General features: G+C 40.6%; 1 protein-coding gene across 8 annotated transcripts in view; it reads right to left on the bottom strand.

The window, feature by feature from the left end:
- The window catches only part of EYA2 (EYA transcriptional coactivator and phosphatase 2), a 110,658-nt gene that overhangs the window by 47,931 nt on the left and 35,713 nt on the right, over positions 1–27,014 (bottom strand). For 5 of the 8 annotated variants that reach the window (XM_080404986.1, XM_080404987.1, XM_080404983.1 and 2 more), the window contains 5 exons: positions 21,308–21,426; positions 19,377–19,421; positions 16,141–16,189; positions 15,386–15,528; positions 12,447–12,563 (listed from right to left, as the gene is read on the bottom strand). In XM_080404986.1, coding sequence (XP_080261112.1) covers positions 12,447–12,563; positions 15,386–15,528; positions 16,141–16,189; positions 19,377–19,421; positions 21,308–21,416 — 463 coding nt within the window. In that variant the 5' untranslated portion in view covers positions 21,417–21,426. Of the gene's footprint in view, positions 1–12,446; positions 12,564–15,385; positions 15,529–16,140; positions 16,190–19,376; positions 19,422–21,307; positions 21,427–27,014 lie in introns of those variants that run through there. The other 3 variants (XM_080404989.1, XM_080404984.1, XM_080404990.1) reach the window with 2 other exon arrangements.

Genomic DNA, 27,014 nt, shown 5'->3' with positions numbered 1-27,014 from the left:
ACTAGCCCCAAATGTTCACTTTCCCTCCCTAAGTTGATAATAAGAAATAAAACTTTCCGTAATAAAATTAATTTTGCCACATGCAATTCCAGTTTTGCATCCGCAAATTTTACACTCAAGAAACATTGGAAAATTATCAACAGACCTTGCATACTGGCATTATCAATTCAGCCCTATTCCCCATGTAATAATTTTTTTCAAATGCCTTCCCAGGTAATAGCACTTCTTGTAAAACTCGGAGAGAGACTGGAATGACATCAGAAAGCCGTGCTAATGGGGAATGGGGCATACCTAGGAAGCCTCTTTGTAAGCAATGTATGTGAATGTCTGGCCCCCTCCCATTTCAGAGTGTATACTGCCCATTTCCACAGGACTTTTGCTTTCACATATATTGGCTTTTTTCCTGACCTCGGAAGTCGGCACACCATCTCAAACTGCAGCTGATTTTACGTTTGCAATACTGCAGTTGTGTGAGCAAGCTATTTGTTTCCATCTATCTTGGTAGCTCTATGTTAAGTAATTGCATTCAAACTCCTACTTGCAAATCAGACACAAGCCTAGGATCTCTCCCTTTGGGTCTTCTCCATATAGAATATGGTTCACATCTGTGTTCAATCAAACCAATTGCTAAATGTCACAATGCCCTCATTCACAGGTAGCTTAAAGAACATTTAGTTGGTAATAAAACAATCTGGACTCTAGAGTAGAGTAGCTCTTCAGATGTACGGTACTGTAAATGTTCTTGTAAAGTACGTATATCACAAACACACTTGCATGAAACGACACCGCATAAAAGGCATGTGTATGCCATACATACTCAGTGCCATGACTTTTCCGTGATAAGTAGATGTGGCCCTTCTCTATATGAGTGTCCAAGGGCAACATGTATAGAGAAACTCTTTGTGAACTGATTGATGGTATATTCCTGTTCTCATACAGATGGATTTCATTTGCTATTTTCCCCTCATTCCCCTTTCAATTCCAGTATTTTAAAATCTATGCCACTGTCAATGATAATTTCTGGACTGTGCTCCTGCAAAAACTTTTATGCCAGCTTGTCGTTCCTCTCAATTTCTCCCTTTCTGTCTTTCAGTCACTGCAATAACAGGCTGCATTTCTTTGCCTCCCTTCCAGGTAAAAGGAAGTAAAGAAAATAAGGGAATACTCATGGTTTTTTTCTGTATTTTCAAAACTATGCTCTGGCATTGCTAAAAAAAGGCTTTCTTTCAGCTTATGAACACACAATACGACATAGGAATATTGGTGTCTTAGGGAGTCTTACTGATGTCTTACAGAGACAGGATCAGCCTGTGGTATAGTTCAGACCAATTTGAAAATCAGGTTTGTGTCCTTGCATTTCACAGGTCAGAGGAGCCCTGACATCTGGGAGGTGTTCTCATAGTCTCCTGTACTGCTCAGAAGAGAATAAGCTGCTGTATTGAGAACAGATGGTTTGCACTTCCAGTATTCAATTAAGTACTCAACAATCAGAGGAGGACACAGCCAGGGACAGCAGAACATTTATCACAGCCCTCTGGGTAGCCAGCAGAAATTGTGAGCTTGTGAACACTCAAAAGATGGAACACTGGATTGAGATGAGGGTGTTCAGAGGGTGGCAACCATGGGCACTCCTAAATATGCTTGAAATAGATGAACAAAGTTTAGATCTAAGTGTTTCCTCTAACTTGTAGATGAACTGCGTAGTGGTTCCAGGGAGAGTTCTCTCAAAGGATTATTTGATCACTTAGCGCTAATAAAATAAATGCCTACAGGGTTCAGCTGAATTGCAAGGTATTTTACTAGCTTGCATATAATGGCTTGTGTATTCTTAGATCAGCAAGCTCTTTTCCTACAGGAAACAATGCTGACTGTGACTGATGCAAGGAAAGGCCTAACTCCCAGCAGAGCGTGCATTACTCTACGCTATGAAGAACATCTGGCTGAAGACTTGCATGGTCATTCAGAAAGGTTCTTTGCAGTGCTTTAGCTCTCTGACAAGCTAATGTTTCCTGCAGTAAATATTGCCTTCTCCAAGCTGCTACTTTTTTAGTGAGAGGTTAAGCACTCATCAAAATTACCTCCCACCAGCTATACTCCAGTGCCTTGTAAGGTTTCAAATCCTACAACATCTGCCTGCATTTATTGGGCAAGAAAACTCATAAAATGTTGCATGGCTGTCAGCTGTGGAGGTATTTCAAGACTATCTGACCTGTTAAAGGAGATGAAAAACTCAACCCATATGTACTTTGCAGCATATTGCTCAACTGTTTGCCATTAGGCATAATGAACCCTTCCCCAAAAAGTCTTGTATTTCTGTCTGGAAGGGCTCAGACAGTACAGAGAAGAGTGCGCTATATTAACCTAGATGAAAAGCATGATTCTACAGCGCTACAGCACTTGACATCAGCAGTGTCTATTAAAGGACATTGCTCCCAGAAGCATATGAATACTTCCTGCAGATAATACTCTCAGATATGCAACCCATTTAAAATATGTCCATTTGTCTCCCACTACAATCCCATTCAGTCCTGCTAGCCTGACCAGGTGTTTGAGGGCACTCTGAATGGTGATATAAACCACATTTCACAGTACAGTTTTTCTGAGTCAAAGCTCTTCCCCTGCTGCCTGCTTCTGGGAGTACTCAACCCACAGAACCTCAAAGAGATTTAATAAGTGATGACCAGAGCAGTTTTAAGGGCCTGGCTTTTACCATCTTTTGGAGCCTGGTCACCTGTATAGCTCAATCCAGCTCAACAATAGTGTTGAAAGTGCTGGGATGGTTTATAATTACTCTCAGGATTTGAACCATGGGAAAGCAATTAAATTTTATTATGTTTTGTGGAAGTGTTCCTTTTAACAACTCCTATCAAATGATGCTGCAGCTATAGAAGGAAATCACACTGGATTGTCTTCAAAAACAAATCACAAGGAATCATTTTGGGTCAGAAAGTGAACATCCTTACGATAATGATGTAGACTGTCTCTGTGCAATCCCTTGTCGAAGAAAGAAGCAGCAAAACTGACTTTATTTAGGTGACTCCACGAACACTAAAGATTAAAGATTCCTCCAGCTGTAGTTTCATCCTGGACACAATCCTCCACTGACAGATAACAAGCCATGATAAAGGAAAGCTGGATCTGCCACCTCCTGTGCTGTTTAGTAGCTATGAGATTCCAACTCCCAGGTCAGCACTGAAATCTAACTAGCCCTATAACATCCGCTGCCATGCAGCTGGGGATAAAAATCTGGCTTGGGAGCATAGCTACTTATTTAGTAATTCCCTTCCCCTTGAGCAAGGTGAATCTCTAAATATCAACGGAAAAGAAAAGAGCAAGCTGGGCAAGTGTCTCCACTCCTTCAGCCATTCCTTAGGATGGTGGCAACACTCAACTGAACACTCTAAAGCCAGATATTTGCCCCAAGGCTTTTCCAGCCCCTCTATGCACTGCTTTAGTACTGCAGTGCCTCCAGGAAAAAAAACAAAAACGCCAAACCACCAAACACAACAGTGGCCAACAGCAGATGCTCAGAGAAAAGTAAGAAACAGGTCAAAAGCAGAGGAGTGATTTTTGCCTTGGTATTGCCTTGTCAACTTCAATTAACCTGCCAGTTAGAGACTTTCTAAGCCAAGGTTGTATCCTCCTCCTTTTAATAACTGTCAATGGACTGTTCTTCAGACAGTGCAGGTATTCTTGTAGTTCTAGAGGTGACAGTATTGTAGTGCAGAAGTTTCAGTGTTTAAACCCTGCCAATATAAATAGAAAGTGCATCCAAATTACATATTAAAAAGCCCATGCAAGACAGTTATCCAATGCCAGCACAGCAGTTAAGAAACTCTCGAGTTGCACAGCCTATGCTAACTGAAGCAGGGTCAGACCTTATTTATCCACAAACATCATCACAGTCTTTGATTGTAGACTGCATTCTATTTTTTCTATCAGAGCACTCCTCACACAGTGCCTGGAAATGAGACACATCAGAAAGCGGTATCAGTACTGCACCAGCATCATGAATATGACATTTCCTAACTTTCCAGTGTTTGACTATGCAGCTATGAAACTATGTTTCTTGATAAAGATTTTTACGTGTAATTGTACACTAGCTCTTCTATTGCTTTCTAGGTATTTTCAAGAAAATATTATTAGGTATACCAAATGATATATTCAGTGAAGCTTCTAGAACATTTTAGCCTATTTATGCCAACTGCACAATAAGGTGAATAATCAAGGCCAATTTTATAATTACCCAAGCTGTTACCATCCTATGGTTTTGGGTTTGGTTTTTTTTTTACATCCTAGAAAAGTGATGAAAATAAAATCCACAAACAGAAGTCTCCGTGACATCCAAACACCTCTGTGACTGTTTTCTACACTGATTTTGGGCATTAACTCATGTTTTGAGTTTTCTGTCTGACCTCCACACATGCTCCCAACAGTCAAGCAGCAGGTTAGGGAAACATCACTTTGGTCTTCTCTGTTGGCTCCCACTTCCTCATCGTACAACAAACCGTGTTTTCTTTATCCAGTTCCTTTACTGTTGTCCCCCTAGCCTATTGCTTCTCTCTCATTCATGACTGTCATGCCTGCTTCCATCTGCCCAATACCATCTTCTGCAAGCCTATCGACAGACAGTCAAACAAAACTCTCAAGATTCCTTCCACCCTGCTCTTCACACTGAGGAAAGAGTTCCTCCTCGGTATATGCAAAACTAACATTTCAAAATACTCATTTTCTGCAATTTCTCCAAAACTTCTGCACTGATAGGAGGCCAAAATGCTCAAGTTACTGCTTCTAATGCAGTTACTCCTCCTTTATACTTTCTCTAACTCTGTTTACCCTAATCCATAAGCAAGGTTCACAGTCGTGGCGATGATGTACAAACAGCATCACCATCACTACTGGGCAGTACTTGCACATTTTGTTTCAGTGTGAACACGCAGCCAGCCAGCTAGACTTTATGGATATCAAGTCTGATCTTTTGTACAGGGCCACCAGAGAATTTTATCCAGCATTTCCTGCAGTGAACTGGTGACTTGTCTTACACTGAAACATATCCTTCTAAAACTACCTGTAGCGGCTCTTAAGCACAGAGATTTGGACAGACATTCTAAAATGTATGAAACAAGCTAGAAGGATGAAGCCTCATGAAGTGCAAGCCAGCTCTTCACAGCAGACAGCTGGGTGTGGCAGAGCCCTCCTCCACACATTCCTCTGGTGAAACCTCCTCTTGAGTACCTCAGCAGACAGCACACACACACACACTATCTCCAAAGTAAATGCTCCATCTCAGAGAGGATTCCTGGGTTTGGCTGTACCACTATTATCTCTACAGTTAATATAATCTTGCCGTTACTTCTGAGTTTCCATGGGTGCTATTCAGCCAGGAGAACTTGGGTCCCCAACACAAGCTTTAAATCTTACCACAAACCCTGGTGTTCCTAAGGGACAAAGGCACTGACAATAAACCCCTGCTGAGCCCAGACACAGCAGAAATTACATACGATTTGTCAGCCCATCTCCCTTACAAACAAACACACATTTGCTCCCCTAGCTTCAGGGCCATCTACCCTAGTGTCTACTCCTTCCAATAGCACAACCTCTTCCCAGATCCCCCCCTTTGATGACTAAGGAATAAGCTCTGAATGAAACCTCACAAAAACGGTAAATGGGAAAAATTAAAGCAGGCTTCCCCTTTGGGTAGCAGTAGCACAGATCCTTGCAGCTTACAGTGCATCACTGTCAACACTGCCTCTCCCCTTGACTTCCCTCTCCTGTAAGACAGCTTGTTTTAAAACAAAGTAAATGTAGCATGGTCAGCCCCTGGTGTTTAAAAATCTTTGAAAGGAAGACTGTGCTGTTATTCTGAGGAACCTTGTATTTACACTGTAAAAAGTGAGGTCTGACCCCTCCTGAAGAGAGGCCTCTCCCTGCTGAACTCACCACGGAGTGGAGCGCAGCTTTACTGCCACAGTTTTAGACTGCAACTAATGCAAATCAGCTGTGAAACAGAAGCTTTTAAAAGACACTACTCATTTTCTACTGAGGTTTTAATTTTATGAATTCAAGGCATCTCAGTGGCAGTTTGCTGAGAACATGCTCTCACTCTCCTTTATTTTCTGGGACTTCAGATGGATTTGCTAACTGTATGCCAAAGTGCGATCCATTATTTCTCAAGTGTAGATTGAAATTTCCCCTTCTCACACATTTCACCACTAAGTACTTAAAGAGTCAAGCTTAAAATTAAACATGCCACTTCCTTTGCAAAATTCATGCACACAGAGCTAACTATTCATGCCAAATAGATATTTATTGCCTCATATTTAATATGTAACACACAAACTGGCATACAATTGAAAGAAATTAAGGCATCTCTTGGAAAAAAATTTGTCTAGATTATCCAGATAGTAACAAGAGTCAAAATGTTTCCAGCATATCAAAACATTTCTAATTAAACATTCAGATTTTATTTGGCCTCAAGCCAGGAGAACAATTCATAAGCAATTAATTTCACAATCACACGCAACATATACAATTAGTCCATTTCAAATCAGCATTGCACGGAAGAAATGCTGCTTTCTATTAATTCATTATTTGACAGCTGATCAGAATGGACTCTACAAAGAAAAAAAAAATGCTTAGCAGTACCAAAGGTCTTTGGCCCCAAATTTAAGTCTGTACCAAACTCAATACTGCTTTGCAATTCCTTGGCAAACAAAAGTTATCCCAGTTACATAACTGAATTTTCCTTTGTAATGTAAAAAGTATTTTGCGGGTAGATAGATTTGGATATTAAAAAAATTGAAGAGTGGTCAAATCGTTTCCTGCCCAATGACAGTATCCACAGTGGTCTTTGGCCACGGTTTTAACTGTTGTGCAACTTCGTACTTTCATACCAGCTGTCATTTTAGCAGTAATAACTGAAGGGCAAGGCATTGTCTAGGAATTAATGACAAGCTGAGAAGAGATGGCCTGATGTGCAATAAAGGAGTAACACATGCTCATGCAACCGCAGGAAATGCTCTATAAGCTGGCTGCTATTGCACTCTGCATAGCTGACAGTTTTCTGTCAGCTAATGTGCTGGCACAGTTTTCTCTTTGTATTTTACATAGCTCACTAACTGGTAAGTTTCTTATATTCCAAAGATTTCTCCCCCACCCTTAGCAACAAGCAGCTTCCTCGACTGCCAGTTAAGATGGTAAGCTCTTTGGGGCAGAAGTTGAATATAATCTTTGTGTCTTATGTTCAGTTTCTACCACTGAATAATAATTTCACCAGAAGTCTGAGCAAATCACTGAACTGTTAAATTTTCAGAAAATGTAAACTTAGAAAAAATTGTGCTAAAAAGCACAATATACTCCTAATATCTAGCCCAGGGTGGTGTTTGGGGATTTGGTGCTGTAATTGTACACTTACATGAGGACTGATTAAGAAACGGCATAGACCTTGAAGCAACATTTATTTACCGGCATTAAAAATGTTATCACTTTAAAGACAAAAGTCTAATGCACACTGTTACATCCTCTTCTGATTCATGACACTAAAAATGAGTAGCATTCCCAAATTGGCCACATGCATTTCAAATATCTTTGTTTCATTATAAAACAATCTATAGTACCTTTGTGATATAGTTTCATGTCACTTTTATGAGCTATGGAACTTGCCAATCTCATCTTTTATATGTGTGTGTGACCTATTGCATTAACTATCTAGCTTATAAACCCTTCCACATTTAATTTATTTTCATGCTAGGGAAGCATGAAAATAGATTTCCCCTTGTGGCTTGCTGTAAAAGTTTTTTTTTCTTTACCACTTAATGACCAAAAGCATATTCTATCCTCATTCTTGTTCTAGTGAATTCTCCTCTTGCTCAAGAACAAGAATATAGTTGATAACAGGAGTTAAAGATGAAAAGCTGAATGCCACCCCATTACACCTGCATCATCTGCATTTGTAATGAAAACAAACAGATCTTAAGAGAGCAGAATTTGGCTTCAGAATGAGTTGTTACGTACAACAGCTATCAGGGAGGTGAGGCTGCAGCTTGACATGTGCCAGAGTTACTGCTGGTACCAAAGAAACATGAGAGGAAGCAAACCAGCACCAAATACACTGGCACTTAGGAAGAAGAACATTTGTCCTAGAGCCCTGAGACAAAGTATCTGTCACTCAAGATGTCATTTATTCCTTGGTCATTGGTGTAACACACCTAGGATGGATGCCTATTTGCTGGCTGGACCATGTAACTCATAGATGAGGGGGGCAGTGCGAAGAAATCACATAGGCTGCACAATTTGCTCAGAATTCAGTCTGATCACCCATACCCGCTTGCAGATGACTTCACTATGTTGCTCTGGGAGCTGGTTCTCAATGGAGGCAAACAATACCAAAGTTATGCCATGTATGCACTTGAGCTACTACCATCTTACAATACTAACAAAGAGTAGCTTAAGAATTTTTTTTCCTCACACTTGAAAACACAAAACAGCAGCACGCGCTCCTGGAGATACCTTTCCTTGCTGATCCCATGCATGTCACCCTCTTGAAGATGGCTCTTTCAGCCTGATGCAAAAGACATTTTGTCCTTGAAGTGGGGGCTAAGACTTTGATTCTTAAAGCCCCCTGCCTGAAATTTGATTTATAAAAATACGTAAATAAAAATTTGCCCTTTTCAGCTGGTTTAGCCCATCACTCAGAGTGCCTCCCTGGGTCAGCAACAGGGTGACCAAAAGGACTGATGTGAACTGGGCAGAACTCTCAGTGGTCCTGGAGCTGGGCAGCACAGAGAGCTGCTTGCTTGCATTAGGGAGACTGAGTGATCAGCTCCCCACCCCCAAGTGCTGTGGCGTGGGAAAGCACTGAGCACACATTCCTCGGTAGCACTCAGCACAGGAAGGCTCCTGGCTTCTCACTCAAACCTTTCACTAGCACTCAGCAAGGTAAATAAACGGTACGATCAGGGAGCTTCAGACTGTTACTCTCATGAGCGAGGAGAAGCAGCGTGGAAATATTTGTTTACAACAGGAAGACACATTTACTCCTGCTCCCTTTGCCTTGGAGTAAGCACCTGTCACTTGCAGAAACTGTTTTTCCTGTTTTCTTTTGCATTAAAGGCTTAGTGAGCTGGCTGAAATTATCTTCCTGGCCTACAAATCTGAAAAGAAGTGACTTCACCTAATACCATAGCATCACCCTAGGGAACATTATCTGAAAGCACTCTGGGCACATTCATACTCATACACATATGTATGAAGTTCCTCCCAGCCTGTTTTGGTACAACACATTGTTGTGTCACTATTTGCCAGTGTAACATTTTGAAGAGCTGATGCACAAAATTTCCTTGTCTAAATCTCTTGATTGAACAAAGGAGCCATCTTAACTTCAGTCCCAAGTAAGTCAAGAGTTCGCCTTCTCAAACAGCTCAGACCCTTCTAAGCTAACAAGAAGCACATGTGGAAGGTGTGTTCTGGGGCAACAAAAAGCAACAGAAACCTAGACATGAATACACTGATCTTCCAAGGCAGCAAAAGAAAATGCCTGTAGTTTTGTCAATAGTGGTGTTACAGCCATCAGTATCTAATCACATAGCAGCTAGTCCAGAGGCAGCATCGCTGCTATTGCCCCAGGAGAGCACAGACTCAGCACTTTAGCCTATCAACGGAGCTGTCTCCAGTACCTACAACTCCTGGTAACTGCAAGCCACAGCTTTACTAAAAAGAGACGACTTCCACTGCTGACAGTATAGAACAATCTCAAGACAAGATCAGTATGTTCAAGGAGCAAAACAGAAGCCAAAACCTGAACTCCTGTCAGGAGCAGGACAGGTGAAACTTGTAGGAGTCAAGGTGACAAAAAAAAGAAGCTACTTCTTGGGATTTTTTGCGTGTGTGTCACATTCAACCCAGGTGTCTTCAGCATGTCCATGAGGCATTCAAGCCACAGAAACCATCTCAGTGTTAGAGATATGTGCTATGACAAAACAGTAGCACTTGAACTCAAAGCAGAGGGTCACCTCTCTGTCTTCAGCTTTCTTAAATAATTTATAGAAAAAAAATGGATTTTACCTTGTTTCCCAGTTTTCAGAACTGTTTATGATGTTATTTGCTCTCAGACTTAAAGTCTAACTGGATGTGTGTGTCTACCTTTCACATTGAGGGTTGAGAAGAAGAACCAAGAGAACGGACAGAGACAGTTTTGCAAGGGGGATAGCTACGTGTAATGACACAAAAGGGCATTCTGCCTAGAGGTTTTAAAAAAAAGACTCTGAAAAATACCAAAAAGTAAAGTGAGAGACTTGATCTCTCTCCCCTTCCATGGCTTCTACAAGAACTTGGGAAAGTCATGCAATTCCTCTTTGGTTTTCCAAGCCTTGCAAAATCTCTGAGGGAAGGACAAAGCCAAGGCAGAGCTTTATCCTCATGTGCATTTGTCTTCCCTCCAGCAAAGCCACTCCACTTGGAGTGACTTTTTTCCTCCAGCCTCTCAGAGAACTTACGTGCATGTGGTACAGATGGACTAGCACCACTGCTGGGAGAGCTGCTGCAGTTGTACCTGAGCTGCTTTTAAACTAGTGAGTCTGGATATGTATAACCATAGCAGGAAAGGGTGCAGCACATTTAGTCTGCATAGCTGACAGGCTTCCTGACTCTTCCCACTCACCAGCACCTAAACTGGGCAATTTTAAACTACCTGAGGTATGTTCATTTGTGCTACTGTCACATCCTTGACAAAACTGAAGATATTTGATAAGATAATAAGATAAATGCAAGAACATTTGCATTCTGATCTCTTGGAAATGTTTTTCTAACATTTGCCTCAGTTCATGCGCTCATGGCAATTCATGCGTAATGCAAGGCACTTTCAGATGCAGGTATGCTGATGTTTAGCAGAAGACAAAATATAATCTTTACTTCTTACTAGTCAAATTCAACACAAACACCAAAGCGAACCCAGAATATGAGGTAAGGTGAGGAATGAAACTGCACCCCCAGGGGACTCAAGGTAAAGGCAGAGAGATAAAGTGATGTTTTAAGGATGTAATCCATTTCTCAGAATATACTCATTATTCCTCTTGTAAGTAAAATGATTGATAAAGCTGAAATGGTTATGCTACAGTTCCTCTCATCTGCTATTGTTTTGTAAGAATTTATCATCACTCTGTGGGATTGCCTGGACAGGTGTTTTTAAATTCAGATTACACAGAGTACATCCAAATTTTAGCAGTACTACTTCAATTCACGTTTAATGATTCAGCAAGTCCCAGGAAAAGAAACAAGTAACTTAAAAAACCCCAACACAGTCCACAATATCAGGAACAGTACACAGTGGAGGAAAAAGCACATGAAATACCAGTCAAATAACAAAAACCTACCACATGCAGTTCAGGTTTCTGAACAACAGCACAAAATGCTCAAAGAAATCAAATACCATACTAGAAATTGGCTAAAAGGAAACACAAATGAAATTCCACGATTTACATTTACTTTACTCTTCTTGGCAATTCAGATTTAAATTCTTCCATGAGTTTCTTGGAGTTGGCAAGTCAAAATTCAATCTCCTGAGAGCCGGTGTTTCATACAGTTTCTCAAATGGAATGACAAGAAAATAACTTTATTTTTAGAAATAAAAAGTGTATTTTGGCCTTCCTGGTTGCACAACAAACCAAAATGTTGCAAAGCTACAAGCACAAGGCACTGTCTCTGAAGCCTTAAGAGAATCCAATTGATTATTTTATAATCAGTTACAATTATGACAACAATAAAAGTTACTCTAAACTTACTAAATCCTAGCTCAGTAACCTTGAGGAAAAAACTCCTTTCAGCCCTGCTTTTCTGAACCTTACCTCAGTTGTCTGTAGGTAATTAGTGACATTGGTACTTTGGGTGTTAAAATAGGCAGATGTATCTTAGCAGGTATCAGTCATGTCTTAACATTTAAAAAAAAAAATCTAGTATCAAGGTATCAGGTTGTGTTTTTTTAAAACAAAAACTAGTGGAGAGAATACAGGGCAGTTTAACCACAGAGCAGTTTGTTCAGGACAGCATAAAGCAGAAGTGTAATACTAACAGTACTGTTTGCATGAACTGTAAAACCACCTCTGTCTTGCTTCCATTCAGAATCTTGGAATTCACGCTAACACAACAAACCCAGGTATGCAGTCACAAAATTAATTAAAAAAAAAAACCAACACAGTTTCTGCAGAAAGGCAAACTTATACTGTTTATATGCAAAGTTTTGCTAGGGTATGCTAGTGCTAGATTCAGTGTCTAAGCCAGCAATTAATGCCTTGATGAGCAAAACAGACGTAAGAAGACTTACCTCCACACCTATCCTGACTGCCCATACCCAAGCGTTCCATTGTAATTGCAAAAGAGGAATTGGTCTAATATAGGGGTACAGGATTCTGACCTCTCATAGCACATCCTGCAAGGCACTAAGCTGTACTCACCATGCATCTGGTACGTGTACGGTGCTTGTCCAGCAGTTGGGGTACTGAAGCTGGATCCGTAGCTAAGAAATCCACTCTGTCCTGGGGAATGGCTCAGGCTGTCCTCTGTTTTAATGCCTTTCAGGCATATCATAGGAACCAAAAACAGAAAATGAGTGTTTGCCACATGAAGGTGTAAAAAAGCAAGTTTAGGAATTAACCATTATTCAGCTAGGTTGTAACCTAATAAACTCTGGCTTTCCTATACTTCTCTTCCACTTTTTTTTTTTTTTTTTTATCAGTACCTGTATTACCCAGTTATTTTAAGTAATAGGCAAGTAAATCCATCACAAATAATATTTGAGTCGGCTGTATCCATACCTGAATGAACTTTTGGTAAGATGGATAAACAACCATGAATAATATAGTTTTCAAAAACAATTTATGAACAAATAGTTTTGTTTTAGAATTAAACTCATTGACTCATGAACTTTCTGAACAGTTATCAGATGCAATAAATGATTAAAAAGCAAGAGGACCTTCAGCAAAATAACCTCAAGAGTTATCTTTTACTTGGATTAAATTTTCAGCTTTGGTAGCAAAATATTTATTGGCAAGTCATAGAAGAGGGTTATCATCTATTCAGTTAGATACAACATACAGTTGAGGAACAACAGGTAAGCCCTGAAGCCACAAAAATCTTTTCATTACTAAAATCAGGCAATTAAACTGACAATTTACAGGGGCAACAGCAGTAACTGAATTAAACATTGCAAGATGAAACCTTTGCTGGTAGTGAAAGGGGTTGATATTTTATTCTGAGATGCTGCTGAGACTGTACAGCTGTATTATTAAAATAAACAGCTGAAAGGTGCGTCTTATTATGAACCCTTTGGGCGTGATCCTTCCCTCTTTTGCATGCCTATTTGCACAAAACAAAAAATGGCCATTAGACACACCCTGAATGCTGGGACTACAACAAAGACCCAGTTGATGTTCTGGCCTCGGATTTACACACTTCCCATGCTGTTGCCATCTTTTAGTGCTTGTAGGCTAATTTGCTAAAAGACAAGTTGAATTCACATGCCTTTCACCAAACATGCTGTTTTCTACCTTAATGTCTCTTAAAAGCAACAAGTCTGCATTTGCTCAGCTTGGGAATTAATTCTCCCAGATAATGTTTTCTCCAATAAAAATCAGTTCTTGTAGCTTTAGGTGTGAATAGCTGCAATGCAATCTGAGTACAAGTCAGCAACAAGATGACAATGCTGCATTGTGAAACATGGGAAGTTTATTTGGACAGTGCATGAACATGTGTTGGTGCAAGCGTCCGGCTCTATTACTGCTGGGGAAGCAGAGATATTTGCAAGTGTGTGCAGAGAAGCCGCTTTTCCTAACAACCCATTACATCAGCACTCTCATGCAAGCATTCAACCTACCCCAGCTACAATTAATCTTCAGCAAATGGGCCTTTTTGGAAGTCTAAAAATTGTTGTCAGACAGCGAAATAACTTAGCACCAAATTAATTTCCACACAATGTTCTATTTTGTCTAGAAACTGGCCAGAGTTTTATTTTTGTGCCTAAAAACAATACCGCTTCATTGTTCTTGGTTGTCAGCCAGGTGGAGTTTTTCATATGCTGTGTTGAGTATCTTAGAGAGGGTATATGGGCTGGGGGAGGGAAACTGCTGCTCAAGGATGCTAAGAGGTCATCCACAGGATTTATAAGCAGCATATGGGCCTGACACATGTATGCCCTAAAGACTCTAGGCAGTAGCAAATGGCTCTACTTTCACCTGCTCTAACAGGACAACTGTTCAGAGTTTGCCTTGGAAATCAGCCAGCTGATGCAACCACACAAGTAGCTCCAGGAAAGGGTCTCAAAACATTCCTCTCATCATCCTGGTAGAGCTTCAGCTCTGCCAAGCCCATTTCCCTGCCGTTCCAAACTGTTGCACTGAATTTCCCACTTCAGTAAAAACCTTGACAGTGGCCGTATAAAAACTTCTTGTTGGGAAGAGATACTGTATTTGCCAAGCAAATAAAGGTTTTGAAGAGCACAAGAGAAAACATGAGTAGAGACAGAACTGTGAAGCCATGTTAAAGCTGCAAGACAGCACTCACAGTACCACCTGCGAGTAAGAAGCCCAAAGCTTTCTGTTAAAAAGCTGTACCTAAGCAGAACCAGCATCTCTTTGTTTTTTAGCAGTGGAGAGAACTTCCCAGCTCCCTCAAGAGCTTGGTATTTCCATGCAGAGCTTGAAGACACTCTTAATACTTGGTTTACCAGGCATTCCTCTGTCAGGAGTGCTGGTTTAATTAGCCCCCTGCCTGAATCCCTCAGCTGCTCCTGCCCAGCACCATCTCCCCACAGCTGCTGGCAAGACTGTGCAGGAAAGCAGGGAACACAGCTGACTGGGGTTAGAAATGTTTACTGCATCTACAGCTAACAGCCATCCATTTAAATATAAACCGTCTTCCAAACCAAAAGTATTCCGTATCATTACACCAATGCCTTATTCCCATAGTAATATATAAAAAGTTTTTCTTAAAATAACTTGTATCATTGAAACTCCAGGAAGAATCAAGAAAGGTGCAGTGTAGTTTACCTAAGTATCTTTTTACTGCAAGAGACTGTCTTGGCAGTGAGTCATGGGAGCACTCACCAGCTACTGCTCTCAAGTGGCACATCCTACTGAACCCGAGTTTCTCATGCTGTCTCATATCTGACTGGCTCCAAACTTACCTAGTTTGGTCATAACCCAGGATATCAAGTTCTGATAGGTAGTTCAAAGTAATCCTAACCTTTTTAACAAGTCAGATTTCTCTCTAAGCCCAAGGAGAGAACATCGCCAAGACAGAAATGACCTGTCACTCTAAAGCTTAAGACTTCAAACATATATTTTCTAGGATCAAAAGGACAATGCCCTCAAAGGTAACATGATGTCAAAGTACTCACTGTAGGAGGGTATGCCATAGGGCTGCCCTGGAGGAGGATAGGCAGTGTATGCAGCAGCCTGCTGGATTCCCGTGCTGTACTGAGTCTGTCCATACGTTGCCATTGTTGGGAAAGATGGGACTGTCACTATATGGGGATAATGTCTATTCAGAACAAGAAAACAGAAGGTCTAAGGCAAGAGTTTCTGTGTATGATCTTCTAGAGCACACGTTGAACACTTCTAGACATTTTGGTAAAGTAATATCCAAAGTATGATGGTGAGTATTTTGGGAACTCTGAATTGACTAGACTGGGGCAAAAGTTTGTTTTGGTATACAGCTCCTGATACGAGCTATTAGATTAAGCTACCTAAATGCATGGGGAGTTTAAGACCGTGCAAAATATCTGCAAGTTAAAAACATTAAATCAACACTGATTTTTCATGTTTCATTTTGGGTTTGCTAAACGAGCTAGTGTCGTGGGAAACCTCTGACATTTCAACATATTCCTCTGCGGTCACTCATAAACATAACAATATTCAAACTGATAAGGTCTGGATTCCCAGGGGTACTGAAGTACAGCGCACAGTACCTCAAACCTTCTTTCACTCCATATCTAACAAGATTAAGAACCAGTTACTTCACTGGGCCAGAGACGTGCAGGGGAACAGGTGGACGGGCTTAAGGCAAATGCTCTTTAAGGTGACAAAGTCTGCACAAAATGGCTGTTCAGCAAAACACGGCTTTTAAATTACAGCACTTGGCACGAGCACTCACTTTGTGGAGTACAGATGGAGAGGACACTGCGGTGCTGCTTTGCTGCTGCCTGGAAAACAAAATTAAAGGGTCTTAGATTTTCATTATGTTTTGTTCTATGGCCAAGCTGATACCACTGTTTTTACCACTGCTGGTTTAAGAAAAACATACAGCAATTAGATGACTTTTAGTGAATCTCTACTAACTGAAGTAGGTAAGAAAATTATTCTCCACTTAATAACAAATGCATGTTTAGATTTTAACTGAGGGTGATACCGATTGATTGAGCTACCGCTTTCTTCTTCCCATGGGACTGGTATCAATCATGAAGCTGGGCTTTGGTGGGATGACTCACACATTAAAGGCTATAAAAGCAACTACTATGATTACTGAAGTGATTTAAACTCATTGCACTTTTTGCCCTTTTGCTTTTTTTGGTACTCTCCTAGACCATGATCAAATAAAAATAAATATTAAAAATACAGCATTGTAAGTCTCTTTACTCTTGAATTTTTTTAGTTAACTATAACCTACCTTATTGACCTGCCAGAAATCAAAATATTAAACCAGTAGAAAATGTATCACAGGTTATACGTGCAGGATGCCTTCCAATGTACCAAAAAGTTGTGTCCTGCAACACTACCAAAGAAAAATGTGCCACCATCTTTATTTAAAGATAAATTTAAATTTAATTAACTAAAATTTTTAAAAAATCTAAAGTAAAACCTGAGAAGTTGTACTGAAAACATCATCCCATGAGTATTATGCAGGTTGCCTCCATAACGTCATCCAAATTTTGATTCTTGACTCCTGGCTGGAGCTGTGGGATATTATCACAGCACTGTAAATGCCAAAACCCCCTCGCAATCATCAATAATGACATTAGGCACTGCAGATTCAGCCTCTCTGGTTGCATCAATGAACATACAAAACTAACTGCACACAGCTCTACACAGCGAGAACATCTAGCATCTCCTTGTCCACTGATAACAGCACTGCCACCCTTAACATTCACTGCTAGCAGCTATAATGTAATTTGTTACACAGCATAGGAAATATCACCCAGCCTCATGCAGAAGATGATCTCTCAACTGCAGATGCCCATGCCGGGTGGCAAGGGAGATTCCTGCAGTGCCCCTGAGGCCTGCACATTGCTACCACCAGGCAGGAATCATCAGCAGTGCTGTTCCACGTGTTGACAGGGACACACCCGCAATGCTGTAGTTGGATTGTCTTCCGTACAAAGTTGTCCAAAACAGCACCACTGAGTTTGTTCAGCCATTTGTAAGTTCGTGAATTAAACATTTAAACCATGTTTTATTTAATGAAATATGCAAGTACGTATAAAGTCTAATTACATGCAAACAGTCCTATGGGTCTGAGCAACTTGTTATGCCATAAATATAGACAGAATGTCCAAAAAGATCTGACATGCTCACATATGAAATGTTCATTCTTCCTGATTTAACTCTCTTTTGAAGATGTTCTTTCCTACGCAACCCTTTTCCACACCATTTTACATGGCTTTAACATTGTACGTTATAACAGGGAGATTACACCAAACTATTCTTAAAAACAGTACTATTTAATCTGGTAACTTTTAAACCAAATTTCATTTAAAAATGCATTTTTATCTTCGTTCACTTGCTTATGGAAGAACTCATGCATTTCCATTGGAGTTTTAACTAAAAATATTAATTATTAATCATTATAAAAATAATAATATAAAATTGTAGGTCTACTATATGTAACAATAATACTGAAAATATTACAGGATTTTTAAAAGAATGTTAATTTGTATAATCTTTACTGTATATAATAATCATAGACATTGTAAATTTCCTAGGAAACGTAATACTAAGCTTATTAAGACTGAGCTTAATTTCCTAGAAAACATTAACATTTGACCAAAAGGTAACAACTTCTAAAAAGCACAGTTTTTTGAAAAAGGATGCCCTTTTTTCACAAACTCTGAAATCTTCAGAGATAACTTTACTCAAAATTAGAAAAGTAATATCCATGTACTCCTTTCTCTGTTCTCCAGGATAACTGCAGTGGTTTATTAAGAACTACATACTAGGTTAGAATACATAAACGTGAAAATAAGGGTGTCTGTGCTTAGGTGCTTACTGAACTATTTCCTGAATCCGACACCAAATAGCATTCTTTTGGTGATGTTCCTGAGTCTCTCAGCTCTCTTCCCAGCAACCTGTCACCCAGACAAGTACCTGCAAGCTGACTGTGGCCACTTTCCGGCCTCATATTTACCTTTAAGGGTCTCCCAACTGTTTCAGGTGCATTACCAGAACAGTGTTACTGCAGCAGCATTGCTTGCTTTAAGGAATGTGGCTCTGGTAACACAAGCCACTGATGACTGGGGGCAATGGGTTTCAGAGTGAACTGGCCATGACTGCATTGACACTGCTGCTTGTTACTATTATTAAGAGAAAAACCCTCTGGGTACCTCTGTCTGTGCAGCAGCAGACCTCAGAGTCATCTGTCCACAAACCTATGTGCTGGACTCTAATGTCTTAGCTGGATGCCTGTTCCACCTCCTCATTCTCCTGAGTATGAAGAAGAAACAGAACAAACTTGCCCAATTACAGCCTCTGTGATCAAATACACTTTCATCACCCACTCTTCGCTCTTCCTCCTCCAAAGTGCTTTATTGGGGCACATCCCTCTCATTTCACCCTCCTCCACAAGAAATTCAAGCCTCATGCCCTTTCCAATCCCATCTCTCCTAAGTTGTCCCCCAGTTCTGCCGGAGTTCTCCCTCTAGCTGAGGACACCCCCAGAACACCACAGAAGGGCAAATACCACAGCTACAGCCCCCTTGTGTCCTTTTCCAGGGTCCCCTGCAGACACTACCTGCTCTGTGCACCGAGCTGTTTGCAAAGGACAGCTCAGGTAGGAGGACAGTGTGCCAGGGGAGGGACCATGAAACTTACACAGACCTAATTGCTAACAGAATCACCCTAATCACTGACAGAAACAAAACCATAAGGACTCCTTCTTCATGCGACCCCGATACACCTTAGAAAAGGAAAGCCCAGCAGCAACCCTGCCTTAATTCCTCTACCAATAAAGAGTGGGTTAACAGTAACCTATTTCCCACTCAACAGGCAGAGGGGTTTAGTTTAAAAAAAATTAATTTAAAAAAACTGACAAAGGATAGTGTTATACGAATGTACACGTTCATCTAAACATAGAGATATAGCAAAAAAGACTGTTTCTAAATCCAAAGCTGGGCTTACCTGACTCACCTTCAGTCTCACTATGAAAAATCTGCTTTGACTTACCTGAAAGAAAACAGTTCAGAAAATTAGATTTTTAGATTGTAAAAACAAAAACTATACTATTTCTGTTACACTGCTGCTCCCTGCCAAAAAGGATTGCATTGAAGAAATAGACTTTTTTAGTTTTCATTAATTCATAATGCCTTTTACATCTGAGAAACAGGAAAATTTAAGCATAAGCTTCATTTCTTTTCAAAAAATATCGTATCTTCAATTTTTTTATTTTTGAAAGAGGTAACTACAGAGTAAATAAATACATTTGCCAAGAATGCCAAGTGGGAATTTACTGTGTGTCAATATACAATATACCACTGTCATTGCCAAAAAAAGCCAAGTTAAACCTACATGTGTTTCTACCCAAAAGTGCAGGACCACAGGGAAAATATGTGCACTTGAAAATTATATTGATGTAATTGCACAACTCATGATAAGCACCCATGAGAACAGCAGGTCAGACATCTACATGGACACCTACACAAATAAGTATTACAACTAGACTTGCTAAAATTAAAACTGTGTGTGTAATACAGAGCATATATTTGTTGCATTGAATTTATTGCATTAAAAGCTCTGGCAGTCTGAGACTTGACAAACACACAAGTATTTTCCTATTCTTCAAATTAACAAGAAGTATTTTCAAGGTAAAGAGCATAATCTTGGTAGCACAGAGGATCATTTCATAGAAAAATAACCATCATATTTCTGTAAGAAACGCATCAACATGAGCTGTCACTAGCAAAGTGGTGTCCAACAGTGTAACTGCTACATTGGCTCTTATTTATATTGCATAATAACAAATAGTTTCTGCACCAAGAAGTTTACAAAATGATGTATTTAAAAATCATTTCTAGCTCTAATCTGTTCTGCAAACATGTACATTTAAAAGGAGGTTTCTCTTAGATTGTTATCCCTTCCACTGCTCTTGTAAATAGGCAGTCATGATGTACGTGATTTAATCATGCAATTTCTAATGCCTTAGCAAACATACAAGCAAAACATCTCCTTGGCTTCTAAGAACCTATAAATGAAGGGTTAAACATACTACTAAAACATAATAGCCAGTGCCTTTTCCTAACTCCCCTCTAACAGGAAGGCTGACAGATCCTGACCGCAGCAAACAATAGCTGGGATTGTACTAGCAAGAACTAGTTCAGCTGCATCACTTGCCAATAATTTTTTTAACAGATTTAACATTCTTCTGTTTCCTTCACTTGAACAGTATGATGGGGGTGGAGGGGAGGAGGAGGAGAAGAGCAGATAAATTTCCATCAGTCTCAACCACTGAAAGAATTTGTCCTTGGTACCTGCCAAATATGAAACTTCAGACCAGAGGCCAGCCAGCAGGGCTAACCATTTTGAGATGATAGCGATGATCTCAGAGTAATGCAAACTGGGGCACAGAGCTGCTTTGGCAAAATGTTTTCTGGCTCCACGATACATTGTTGGGCCTGGGAGCCCGCACACACCCCACCCCAACAGCAGCAGCACAGCCACCAAAGCCCAGGGCTCACGTTCACACCACCACTGGGGCTCTAGTGGGGTCCAAACGAAAACTGCCAGCTCTACACAAAATACGTTTTATACCTGCAATTCTTCCAGCGGAGCAAATATATACATGCACATGTGCATAGGTATGCACCTACTATACATAGATATATATCTACATACAAAACATTTCAATTCCATTTGCATTCAAACCATTGCTGAACTACAGGATTCAGCCACAACTGGAGCGTCTACAAGAAAATATTAAAAAATCTCAATTGCCTACCATACTGTAGAACTAACTGTCAGAAGCAGAGGCTTTGCATGTGGCCAGTTGCCTTTGGTTACACATATATACACATTATGTTAAAGCCAGTAAAAAGTAAGCAAAAGAGGCAGCCTACCTTCTATGTCATCTGGAGCTGTGGCATAAATGTTAGAAAGGTTAAGCTTCAGTCTGTCAGGGCACTCTCTATTTACAGTCAGGCTGGGTGATATCACTAGATCTAGCATTTCCTTATACCTGAAGGAAAACAAAGGAAAAATATAATTTATTCATTAATTATGCATGCTTACTAATGATTCAATTTTTTTCCCTAAGAGTATAAATATTAAAGCTGATTACCTAAACCCAGGCTTCATATAAATTCCACATAATAACATTCACTAAAGTTTTCATCAAAGGGAAACGCTGAATTAAAATGCAGTACTTGCTCCCTTGGAGATTACACCCATCTGATTAATGCTTTCCCTTTCTTCCTGGATTTTGCCATACAAAAACTAAATAACCTGATCTCTCATATGCCATCAGAGCAAGAATGTACACACCAGTGTCCAGTGAGGCTCCAGAACAGACTATTAAGGGCTGAAAATTACGTTGAGAGCAGTTAACAGCATTACCTAGCCTTACAAGATAATGAGGTTAGCAGTGGTGATAGGATCAGTTTTCCAGGGGACACCTAAACCAGGCACCTAACTACAATATCCTGACCATTAGGTGGCAGTGGTACGAGGACAGTCCCTTTCACATAAAAAACCACCTTACTTAACCAAAAAATTTAAATTAACAATATACAGGACTTGAGCCTCCAAAGAAAAATGTAATTGTTTGTGTGCACATGACCTACACTATAATGAAAGCTTACAAACTCTGCATTAGACAAACAGTTCAGAAAAGAAAATTACTAAATCATTTTTTTCAGACCCTATGCACAACATGAGTAGGTCTATTCGTCTAAATACCACCATTTTCAATATATGTGACTGACTCCAGCTATACACCTTTTCAGAAGTGGGCTCCAAAGACACTTACTTCAAACAGGGCTGCTTGTTTTCCTTGGAAGCATTAGGTGTTTGGGATGGGTATAAAACATGGCATTAAGTGCACAGATCTGCGTACCTATTTTTGCAAGTTTGGGCAAAGACAACAAGGTGAGTACAGTAAGGAAACTGTGTGTTACATTAGGTATCTCCAAGACGGCTTTTATGCAAGGCAGGTTTCCTGGACATCTTTACCCCCACAGTGTTCTGTGCTTGTTCCTGTGCAACCAATGCCTGCAGCTGAACTGTGAAGAACCCACTGGCCAAAGAAAATTTGAAGCTAAGTTTGTCAATCAATTCTGGGTTGTTTTTGTTGGGGTTTTTTTGTTTGTTTGTTTGGTTGGTTTTTTTAATACACACAATGCATAGAAACCTATTTGAATTTTCTAAGACTACACCAATGCATTTTGCAGCTTTAGGTTCAAGTCCAGAACAAATGATGAAAAAAGTAGGACTCAAAGATGCTATGCCCTTTTTCGCTTTCTACAGCCACATAGAGTACACGCCTATTTCAGTCCTCCGGGGGTTACTGAGGGGAACTAGGGCTATTAAGGAAAAGTGTAACTGTGCTCTTGGACTGAGCAGGGCCCAGGCAAGAGCAGATGGGAGAGAGGGCATATGATGGTGAGCAGGTCCAAGGCACCTGGCACACCCTTGCTCTCTGGCTGGGACTTATCTGAGCTGGACTATAAAGGCAACAGACAGCATGGCAGCAACAGGCTGGCAGCAATCCATAGCACACCTAAACCATCATGAAGTTAAAATACAACAGCACATAAACCTGACACCTTGACACTGGTCTTCTGCAATGCTAATCTACACACTTCTGGGAGAAGCAGAGAGGTTTGTGTTGATTTTCTGTTTAAATACCACTTTACCAGCTTTGAGAAACAGAGAAACAATAAACCACACACTTATTATCTGAACCTCTCCAATCACTTTTACAAAGCCTGCAAATACCTGTGAGGGAGGATAGTAAGTATTGTTATGCACAGGCACAAACCAAATTAAGTATTTTACCTGTAACTAGAACAGCAAAGACCAATGCCGAGTTCATTTTAACTTCCCCACCTAACAGCTGGGAAGGCACTCTGCCCAGGCCGAGAAAGCATCCACCCTCTGTGGATTTGCAGAATTACCAAGAATGGGTATGAAGAAGCATAACCATGCACAAGGTCCACAGCCTCAGTCCTCCCTTCTTGAAATGGGATCTGGGCTCCTCTTGTCTGCCTCCCTTGGAAATCCACGTGGACATATGCATTTTCACCACCAACACAGCCTCAAGTCCAGAGGCTGGTAAAGGCTTCCTGATTATGTGCCACGAAGGAGACCCTAAATCAACAGTGAATGACCAATGGGGTAGAAATACTGTACTCTGAATCCAACACTTGTGAGATCCATGCTTCCTAACTGCTGTGCGTTATAGATTTGCTAAGAAAACAAGACTAGCATAAAAATCAGTGTTGCTTTGCAGCTGGAGGTTCTTTGTTGCTAGTGGGCCTCAAAGGGCTCCACCTTCAGAAATGTCCCTGTAAGACAAAGCACAACTGCCTCCCCCTCCCCCTCCCCTCCCTTAAGACACAGACACTAAAGCACAGTAAGACAGGAGCAAAAATGCAGGTGCATAGGGGCCACCAATCATGCTCACCACCAGTGTCCACGCAACCAACTGCATAGAAACACAACAAGGAGTCAGATTTGTACAAGGATACAGAAAACAGTCTCTAGCTGTAAAAATTCCTCCCTAAGTGACTCAGTCTAATGGCAGAGTCAAAACAGCCATCCAGGACTCCTGACCTAACCCTAAACAAAACACAGCTCATGAGAAACTTTACTCAGTCCTGATAGTACTGGAGTAAGCTATGCTCCAAACCGGTAGCAACAGAGGCTTCATTGAAGCACATGTGCATCTGCTTTATAGGCAGTCTCAGGCACGAGGAGGCAGGCAGACGTCTTAGAACCACGCACTGTCAGGGGTGGTCACGGCCCTTCTGCACACTTTGCTTATGCCAGAAGAAAAAGATTTTTTTTCCTGAAACAGCTAATCTCACTCTTGCTGGCACAGCCAGGCTGCCACAAAAGAAAGGGGTCAAGAAGATTTTTGTGGTGCTAGCTTCTCAGTGGGGAGGAACAAGGTCTCTCCTACACGCAACAATGGCTCCTAAGGCTCTCTTAAAAGCAGCAGGCTGGGCAAGGGCTCTTTTCCCAGAGGAATTACTTTCTTTGAATCCACTGGCACCCAATTAAATTTTGTTTGCATGGCTAAGAATGCAGGGTTTAGTTTTATACCAGGTTTTCTCTTCTGCTGTAAGCAATGTCTGATTTCCCCACACAAACACACCTTATTTCCTTAATGCTATACCTGAACTGAGGAAAAGCACTGCTGTCCTGTCAAGCTGGGGATGTTCTACATTGTTTCTCAGATAACACATGCCCTTCAGCATAATCCAAAACCCCATCATTCATGACACTGCCCGGACTGTTGCCAAGTGAATAGGAGCAGATGTTTAAAGTGAAATGATCTTTTATAATGATTAATGCACTTTAATTACATCATTATTCAGATATTTCATTAGCTACTCTGAAAATGTTTTCTGTTGGTTTTGTTCTGTTCACTTTTGTATTCACACAGTCCCATCACGCTTCCCTGTATTTGTTCTATAACATTTTCCCAGGTTTTTTCCAGCATCCATTTCTCTTTATGTATCAGTTGCATGTACAAACAGGTATCACTTCACAGAAATGCCTGGCTGGTTGTGCATGTCACGTGTATGTTCGCATTGTTAGTGGCTCTGCATGTTTTGCATGCACTTTTTACCAATTTGTTCATGTGCATTTCTTGTTTATGTACTACTTTGCAAGAGTTCCTGAAATTCCAGTTTTAACAAATGGCAATCTACGTAAAATCTTCAGTAAAACCATGGAATCAGGATGGTATTTAAATGACATGCTGGAGTGCAACTGATGAAAATATCAGGTCTTTGCTTGCTTTTTGGAGCAAAAAATTTTCTGGCTTAAGTCATGTACAGTAAATCAGTAATAAAGCTTGCTGAATATGAGCTTTTATTAAAACCAGTGATGGCAGCATCTAGCATACTGGGCTGACAGACATCTGGAAGAGCTTTTGGCTTCTATAATTAAGAAGAACCTTGTGTGAATTTGGTGCTCAGCTTTTCCATTAGAATCCCCTACTCAAAACCCAATATTTTGCCCTGAAAGTTGGCCCACAAAATCTCTGCCAAGAACAGAAACTTTTCTCTTTACTAATGTTTAGGAAGGAAAAAAGAAAAATAAAAGTCTTTTTCAGTCATTCTGAAGCTAGGAATGCCAAATTAAACATTTTAAGGTTTCAAATTTTTGATCGAGGTGTTGGGGTAACCTACAAATCACATTTTCTTTTACAATGATGTTTTGAAGGCAGTTATTCCAGGCCCCAACTCAGAACACTCAAAACGTGCTGAAAATCAAACTACTGAGCGATCCCATCTCTCTCCAGCAAAGTGCTCAAAGATAAGTGTAAATGCAGTGCCAAAGTGGGACCCAGTCTGCAGACTGAGTCAGCAAGGTGCTCTGGATACTGATGGTGATGAGAACTTGATGGATAACATTTTGAAAGGATGAAACAGGAAATCTCCATGGCATTGTGGGCAGATGCAACCACATCACAGCTCTGCTCAGCACAGCTGAAAGGCCAGAAGGCACCAGACCAGCACGGATGAAGGAGACTCCTTCCAAAGCTTGGACCTCTGCTGCACTGCCATAATTTAAAGCATCTCTCAGTCGGCTCTAAGTTGTTTTTAACATCCTCCCCACAACACACTAACGGCATCATCTTGGGACCACAGGCATTTCCATCCTCACTGTGGAAGAAGTGGACTTGTTCCTGGGAGTTTGCATATTTCACTTGTGTCTACTGTATTTCTGGGGTGAGAAGGTAGTATTCTGGCTTCAATACGTACAAGTACATGAAGTAGAACGAATGTTCAAAAGAGCACTTCCAGGACATTTTCAGTAAATAAGACACCTGGGTAGGAAGTAGTACCAGGGTAAACTCAATGACCAAGTGACAAAGAGATTTCAGAGGGAATGTGTGCAAGGAAGGGCAGAGCATTTGCCCTGTAATGACAGAAGTCTGTAAGAGGGTACTTGAGCAACAGGAGTCTGATGGTACAGTTCAGAAAGGACATACAAGGTATGAGGCAAAAAGCTAGCATGGCTGTGGAAAAAAAATAAAGCGAATGAGCTCTGCATCTGCTATCAGTGGAGGAACTGATGAGCTAGGAACCCTGCAGAATGAAGCAGGTGAGAAATGAACGATAGGACTCCTGCCCCTGGGAAAAACCTGCCAGATCCTGCAATGGGAAAGACAAGATACTTTAAGGGAGCATGAAATTACAAAGAAAGTTTGGCCATGAAGGGAGAGGCAGATCTAGAAACTACTCTCCCTGCACCATCCCCATGCGATGATCTTCTCAAGAATTTTTACTCGTATCTGGCTAGAGGCCAAATACAAGCTTAAACCACTAGATCTTCCTAAACATATGCATATGCCAACACAGAGCCCTAGGCAAAAGTGGTACAAGCCAAGTCCTCTGCTTTTAGCTTTGCTGGGAAGGAGAACAGTAGAGACAGATTGCAGCCTAATTGCAAGAGTAGTATTTTTGTTTTGCTTCCATGACTTTATCTGGTTTTAATTACTTGATCAACTGCTTTCACCTTTATTCTCCTCAAAAAAGTGCTATGCATCATAAAAAAGATGACAGTCTGATTCCCCACTTCGTTTCTAAACTG

The sequence above is a fragment of the Falco punctatus genome, assembly GCF_963210335.1.
Source record: "Falco punctatus genome assembly, chromosome: 10".
NCBI classification, from domain to species: domain Eukaryota; kingdom Metazoa; phylum Chordata; class Aves; order Falconiformes; family Falconidae; genus Falco; species Falco punctatus.
Note: the sequence above shows the minus strand (reverse complement) of the source record. Positions and strands in the feature narration are given on the sequence as shown.